Source organism: Balaenoptera borealis (genome assembly GCF_965194805.1).
Source record: "Balaenoptera borealis genome assembly, chromosome: 9".
NCBI lineage: Eukaryota > Metazoa > Chordata > Mammalia > Artiodactyla > Balaenopteridae > Balaenoptera > Balaenoptera borealis.
Window position 1 is genome coordinate 20,975,654 of NC_138873.1, and position 6,984 is coordinate 20,982,637.

The 6,984-nt window shown below is 38.5% G+C and overlaps 2 protein-coding genes across 2 annotated transcripts in view; both read left to right on the top strand.

Moving 5' to 3' along the window:
* LOC309635200 (uncharacterized protein) overlaps positions 1-5,814 on the top strand; it is a gene marked incomplete at its 5' end in the record, with an annotated part of 44,677 nt that extends 38,863 nt beyond the window's left edge. Inside the window, one exon of the mRNA XM_082406069.1 lies at positions 3,009-5,814. Coding sequence (XP_082262195.1) covers positions 3,009-3,021 — 13 coding nt within the window. The 3' untranslated portion in view covers positions 3,022-5,814. The remainder of the gene's footprint in view (positions 1-3,008) is intronic.
* Positions 5,815-5,995: 181 nt separating this feature from the next.
* On the top strand, positions 5,996-6,765 carry SF3B5 (splicing factor 3b subunit 5). Its single transcript, XM_082405590.1, has 2 exons — positions 5,996-6,416; positions 6,528-6,765. Exon 1 carries the CDS (start codon positions 6,136-6,138, stop codon positions 6,394-6,396), a length of 261 nt encoding a protein of 86 aa, XP_082261716.1. The 5' UTR covers positions 5,996-6,135; the 3' UTR covers positions 6,397-6,416; positions 6,528-6,765.
* The last annotated feature ends 219 nt before the right edge of the window (positions 6,766-6,984 follow it).

Here is a 6,984-nt window from a genome sequence, read left to right on the forward strand (position 1 = left end):
GGCTTAGAGTAAAGGATGGTCATGACTTTGAGGTGGATAGTCCCAACTCCTGGGGGATGCTTTGAGATTTGGGGGCATATCCATGCTTAATCCAGTGTGTTAATCTAATTCAATGAGTATTTATTGAGTGCCGACAGTGGGTAAATCACTATGCTAATATAATGGAGAAAACAGTTACATATTTCAAAGGAACTTATGTTCAAATGAGATATGCCATATGTACCCAGTTTACAGCATGATTTATGTAATTATTCTTTACTGTTGTCACCAAAATTGTTTCCAATCTTTTGTTGTCATTTAAGATGCTGTCGTGAACATTCATCATTCATTCATTTTTTTCACTGAATATTGATTCAGTACCTATGATATGTCAATCATTAATCTTAGTGCTGCAAGATTTCATATTACTGCAACAAATGGAACATGTACATAATACTTCAAAGTTCCTTTGTGAAATTTCTCCTGTGAGAAATTTTTGTTCAGAAATTACACCAGCTTGTGACTGAATGTTATCACTAAACAGAGAATGACCAGCCTATAAAATCTCAAGCGAAAAGTTATTGAATACATGCCCATGGCAATCATATCTGCTCTAGGAGAATTTTAAAAGTACAGAACACTTTATCCTTTTGAAGTATATGCCCAATTAGAGGTAAAACCCTCCAAAAATTGAGAGTTCTAGGTCTGCTCAGATATATGAAACCCATGGTAGCTGGGAAAAGAAAAGCTGAAGCTAAAGACATTTTTGACCACAGCAAAATAGGATCATGTCCAGCAAACTTCTTTTTAAAAATTCCCTAGATTCCATATCACCTAAATTCCACATCATCACTTAATCCAGCTAAACATAAAACCCCAAAGTAAAATATGTATGATGATAAGGGAAAGATCGCTTGCTTTTCTCCTAAATTATCAGTATAGTTGCCTTTGAGAACACAGCAAACCAAAGTTTTGTCTTCAGCATTTCAGTCACAATGTAACTTTCCTGCTTACCATGGCTGAGAAGCTCAAGGTGCCTAATTATAAAATGTTCTCTATCACTGGTCTGTTTGTTGGCCTTAAATACTGTTTTGGCGACCCCTAGTGTGAAACATGATATCAACACCTGTACGTATAGAAAATCCTTTTATGACTTTAAAACTTGCTTACAGAAAAAGGATATCTAAAATAATTTTTCACCAAATGAGATGTGATTTTAGTTCATTTCAATTTGAACTTTGTATTTTTCTGCAATAGTAATAAAATTTAAATATAATTTCTGGATACACAAGATCTTTGACAATCAATAAGAGGGTCGTTATTTAGAGTATAGTACACCCATACAGTGGAATAGTATGCAGCTTTAAAACAAGACAAAAAACCCAAAAAGAATAAGGAAGATTTTTATATACTCATATGAGATGATCACCATGATATGTCAAAGAAAATAAAACAAAAAGCAAACAAAAAAGTCAAAGTAGAGAACTATGGTAAGCATTTTGCTACCATCTAAATTTTAAAAGGGGTAAAATATCATATATATCTGTATATACTTAAACAAATATATCATATATATTTGTGTTTTCATTTAAAAAATCTCTGGAAGGATAAATAAGATATGCATGGCAATGGTTACTTACTGAGGATGGGCGTGGGAAGTGAGCACATGTTGGGAACTGCATTCCTTTGTATACATTTTTGGTTTTGAATGATGCCTTGACCATTCAAAATATTAAGTGACTTTAAAAAAATTTTAAAGCCCACAGCTTTAAAGATAGACCAAGAAAAGATGAAAAGAGAAAAATGTTACCTCACATTTGCAGACTTAAAAAATAGACTAGACAAAATGTAATTTTCTATCTAAAAACATATATTTTTTCTTTTCCTTATACATTTTTTTTATTCTATATCCTTTCCACTGGCATCTTGTCTTGCTTATTTTCCTTACTCAAATGCCAAATTGTACTATGGCATTTGATAGTTACATTGAAGCAACCTAACGGGCAGGATCCACTTGCGGTGGTATCTTGGGACTGGAAATAGTAACGGCTCTCCTGGCATGTCTTGCCAACAAGGCCACTGGTTCCAAACCAAAAGTCTTTATTGACAAGAAGTGTAAGAAAATGTGATATTCTTTACTAGGTGACAATTTAAGACTCATAAGGAACATCTTTAAATATATATAGCAGATACCCAGGAATAAATCTAATAGAAGATGTGAAAGATCCATATGGAGAAAATTATATAAGCTTTATTTAAAGTCAAAAAAATAGACTTACATAAATGGAAATATTTACTATGTGCATAGATGAGAAAATTCAATATAGTTAAGATGACAATTCTCCCCAAATAAATCTATAAATTCAATGTAACTACAATTAAATGTGAAGCAGGGTTTCTGTGTTATCTGTAAGCTGATCTTGATACATGGAAGGTTTTTTTGATGACTTTGAGAGTCATTTGGGGGACTAAGAGTACAAAATACTATTCAGAGATTTATTTAGATTTTAAAAGTTAATGTTCAATTTATTAAAGTTATAAATTGAAAAACTGCCTCTTTCCTGAAGCATTTAAGCTCAGCAAAAAATCCTAAACTATTTATTAGCTTAGTAAATTTTCACAATCACTTTTAAGAGGCTTTTGGATAAAATTTAGTTTCACTCCAAATTTTTACTCTTAAACATTTTATACCATACCTTTTAATGTAATACTTCAATTTTCCTTTCAAGTATTGCAATTGTCTGACTTAACAAATCAAACCTTTTCATGTACTTAAATTATTTTCACAAATCTAATTAATTAAATTTACAAATATGTTTTTTAAAGTTCTCATATATTCCACATCACTGTGTAAAACAGTGATGAATTGTGCTCCAGCCCCACCAAATGGTGGGGTTAGAGGCCCCAACAAACATTTAACTGCTAACCCCTAGTAACTCAGAATGTGACTGCATTTGGAGATAGGACCTTAATGTGAAATGAGGTCATATGGGTGGACTCTAATCCAATATGACTTGTGTCTTTCTAAGAAGAGGAGATTAGAACACAGACACACAGAGAGGGAAAACCCTGTGAAGACACAGAGAGAAGATGGCCATCTGCAAGACAAGGAGAGAGTCCTCAGAATGAAACCAAGCCTGCCAACACCTTGATCTTGGACTTCTAGCCCCCAGAACTGTGAGGAAATAATTTTCTATTATTTAAGACACCCAGTTTTTGGTACTTTGTTTTGGCAGCCCTAGGTAACTAATATACCTTGGCTCTTAATTAATACATGTAAATGTATTTCCCACCTAGCTCCAAAGGTCTTTGAATTTGAGGTTTTTTCCTCTCATATCCTTAGAATCATTCTTAATGATATAGAAATAATATTAATTTTCATGGCTTTATTTGATTACTCAATCACAGTTTCCATGAGGATTTTACTGACAATTCTAAATTCATGTGGAAGAGTAAAGGATCAAGAATAGTTAAGACATTTATGAAAGAAGGTACAGGCTTTTACCCTGTCAGATATCAAGACTTACTGTAAGGCTACAATAATTAAGATCTTGCGTTACTGGTATGGGTACAGACAAAGAGCCTAATAGAATAGAATGCCCAGAAACAGACCTACACATGTACAACAGAAGCATTAAAGATGAGTAGGGAAAGGGTGTACTATTTAATGAGTGATTGGTTATCACTGGGAACTAGTTAGCCATATATAGATCCCTAAAGCAAAACAAAACAAAAACTTCCAGGTGGATTAAGTTTCTAAACATGAAAAAGCAAAATTCTAAAACTTTTTAAAGAAAATGAAGGAAACTATTTGTTATGGTCCCAGAGTAGAAGAGAGTTTTATTTTCATTTTTTTAAACCAAATGCAAAAAGCACAAATCATAAAGGAAGGCTGATACATCTGACTACTTTAAACTTAACTTCAGTGTAACAAGAGATACCCTCTCTTTCCATAAAGAAAGGGTAAAGATGAGCCCCGGACTGGAAAAAAAATATTTTCATTGCAAATAACTAGCAAGCGAAGTACCCTGATTATTTAAAGATCTCCTTAAAAATTAGTAAGACAAAGACAAACATCCCAATAAGAAAATGAGCAAAGGATATGAATATGCAATTCACAGAAGCAGGAATATAATAGGCCAATAAACATTTTTTAAAAAGCTAGATAAAACACATAGCTAAAGCTACATATATCAACAGGGATACTGACGAGGAAAAAAACAACTTTCATAACCATACATACATAGTGTCATTTATATGACGCTTTTAAAAATGCATAACAAAAACATCTATTGTTTATGGATATACAAACTTTCAGCAATCAAAAACACAGGATCAGGATAATTAACTCTAGATTCAAGACAGGATCCTGAAGTGAATAAATTAGGGAGGGGAATACAGAGAAATTTTCAAGTTCATTTGTACAGTTTTATTTCTTTAAAAAACAAAACCAAAACAAAATAACAAAGTTGGAAACAAAAATGGCAAAATGGCAAGGTTTGTTATATCTGGATGGTAAATCCACAGGCATGCCTTATAATAGTCTCTACGTTTTAGTAATGATACATTTGTAATAACAAAGTTTAAACTGAAGGGACAACATTTTTTTTTTCATTTTTGATACAGGCATTTATTTGATCCCATAAGGAATACTTCTGTAATTTAAAAAAAATTTTTTAAATAAAGTTGAATGTATTTAAGGAGTGCAACATGATTTGATACACATATACGCAGTGAAATGGCACTACAGTCAAGCTAATTAACATATTCATCTCCTACCATAGTTACGTGTGTGTTGAGAACACCTGAAATATACCCTCTTCGGAAATTTTCAGTATGCAACACAGTATTAACTATAGTCATCATGCTGTACATTAGATCTCTAGACTTACTGGTCCTACAAAACTATAACTTTGTACCAGAATAAAAGTATTTTAAAGTTATCTTTCCACCTAGTAAAGAGTTCTATTTGGCTGTCATGCAGTTGTTTATCCATTCATCAAACGTTTTTTGAGAAACAATCTCTGCCAGGCTATGAGGATATCATAAAAGAAGCTTATGATACAAGACATCATTGAAGAAAGTAAACAATTTTTTCAAGTAGTTTGTATTCGCGTGAGGAAGTTCTTAAACCAAACATTTGTCATAAAGTGATAATAACAAAGAGACGTACAGGATAAAAAGAGGAAGAATTTACATCTGTCTGGAGTAGCCAAAGGCAATTTCAAGGAGATACTTTCGAGCTGACTTAAAGGGAGAAATGTTTGCCAGGGGAACAAAAGCATTCCAAGCGGTGGGAACAGTTCCTACGGAGAAATGGAGAGGCGAGCCGCACGGAAAGATGAGAAAGAAGTATAGGCTGAGGGCGTGTAGGGTGGGGTGAGAAGTTGGAGGGAGGATATCAAAATTAGAAGCTCAAGAGGAAGGAGGGGCTTGATGTGGGCGCCGGAACGTGTCGGAACTGGTGCTGTACTTTTGTCACCAGGCAGGAAACGGCGGCCCTGCAAGCGTTGAAATAACTTTCCACACAACTTGTAAGATACTTGGTTGGCACCAGAACTCGCGTCTCCTGACTTCAGCATGGTCCACCCCTGGTTGTGAAGGGGCTACTGTGCCTCGTTAGCTTCGAAAGCGTAATTACACCAAGAGTTCATTTGCCCAGGTGCTTATAGCCCTGTCCTATTAGAGTTTCTCATTCCCACTCAGCCCCAAACCGCCGGAGGATGCTTCCCACCTCCCAGACACCGCGCTCCATTAAGCCGCCCACCGTCTTTTAAACATCGCTCAGGGGTCCCAAGAAGCCTGCGCTCACCACCTCTCGGAGACCACAAGTCCCAGCATGCAAAGCTCCTGTTAGAAAAGGGCCACTAACTAGACCAGGATGCAACGCTCTGCGAAGGGGGCGGGGCTCTTTATAGGGGCGGCCCAGTGGTAGCGTCGCCTGGGCAACTCCAATTCGGTGACAGAATACACTTCCGCTTCCGCCTCTGAGCCCTGGGACCGGGAGTCTGCACGATTTCGTAGATGTGACGCCATCCGTCTGCGACCGCGCGGCTCTGGAGGTTACGCCGGGTGGCCCCTCTCCGGTTTGAAGCCCCAGAGCAGTTCCTTGTCGTCTGCGGCCTCTGACCTGGGAGCAAAGGGAAAAGCGGCGAGATGACGGACCGCTACACCATCCACAGCCAGCTAGAGCATCTGCAGTCCAAGTACATCGGCACCGGCCACGCCGACACCACCAAGTGGGAGTGGCTGGTGAACCAGCACCGCGACTCCTACTGCTCCTACATGGGCCACTTCGATCTTCTCAACTACTTCGCCATTGCCGAGAATGAGAGCAAAGCGCGAGTCCGCTTCAATTTGATGGAGAAGATGCTGCAGCCTTGCGGCCCGCCAGCCGACAAGCCAGAGGAGAACTGAGTCCCCGCCGTGTCACCGCTGTACGTGAGCACCTCTCCCTGACTTCCGCCGGTTTGCCGTCATTACTGCGTGTTCCTCCCCCAAGGGGACTGATTTTCCATGGCTCTGCTTCTCGTGCTTTACTTGTGCAGAGGTGCTTACTGGGGGCGTCCCGCCTGACCTGCCTTCCTGTGGACCCTGTTTTCTTGTGGAACACAGCGTTGGGAGACCGTCAGGACCCCTGAGAACTGTTACCGGACCGTGAAGAGAGCCTAAAGCCAGCAAACGTTAGAGAAGACGGCACTGGAGTGAGACGGGATTTAGAGGCTCGTTTTCGGCTAGTTGATTGTCGTTGTTGTTTTTTCCATAAAGTTTGGAAATGTTTCAGTCTCTTGGTGTGGACTACTTGTGTTCTGGTGGAGGGGTCCAGGGACGGCTCTGAACTGTGGTTTCAGGGGAGGCGGGAGGATGGGGGGCGATAAATAAGGGGGGGGGGTGCGGAGGGGTTGGGCGGTAGTGCAGGACCAACGTTCATAGCCGAACACTTAAATGCGTCCTGCACAACCTTTAGAATGTTCCCCAACCCCGACTTTTCCCAAGAGCTTTTTT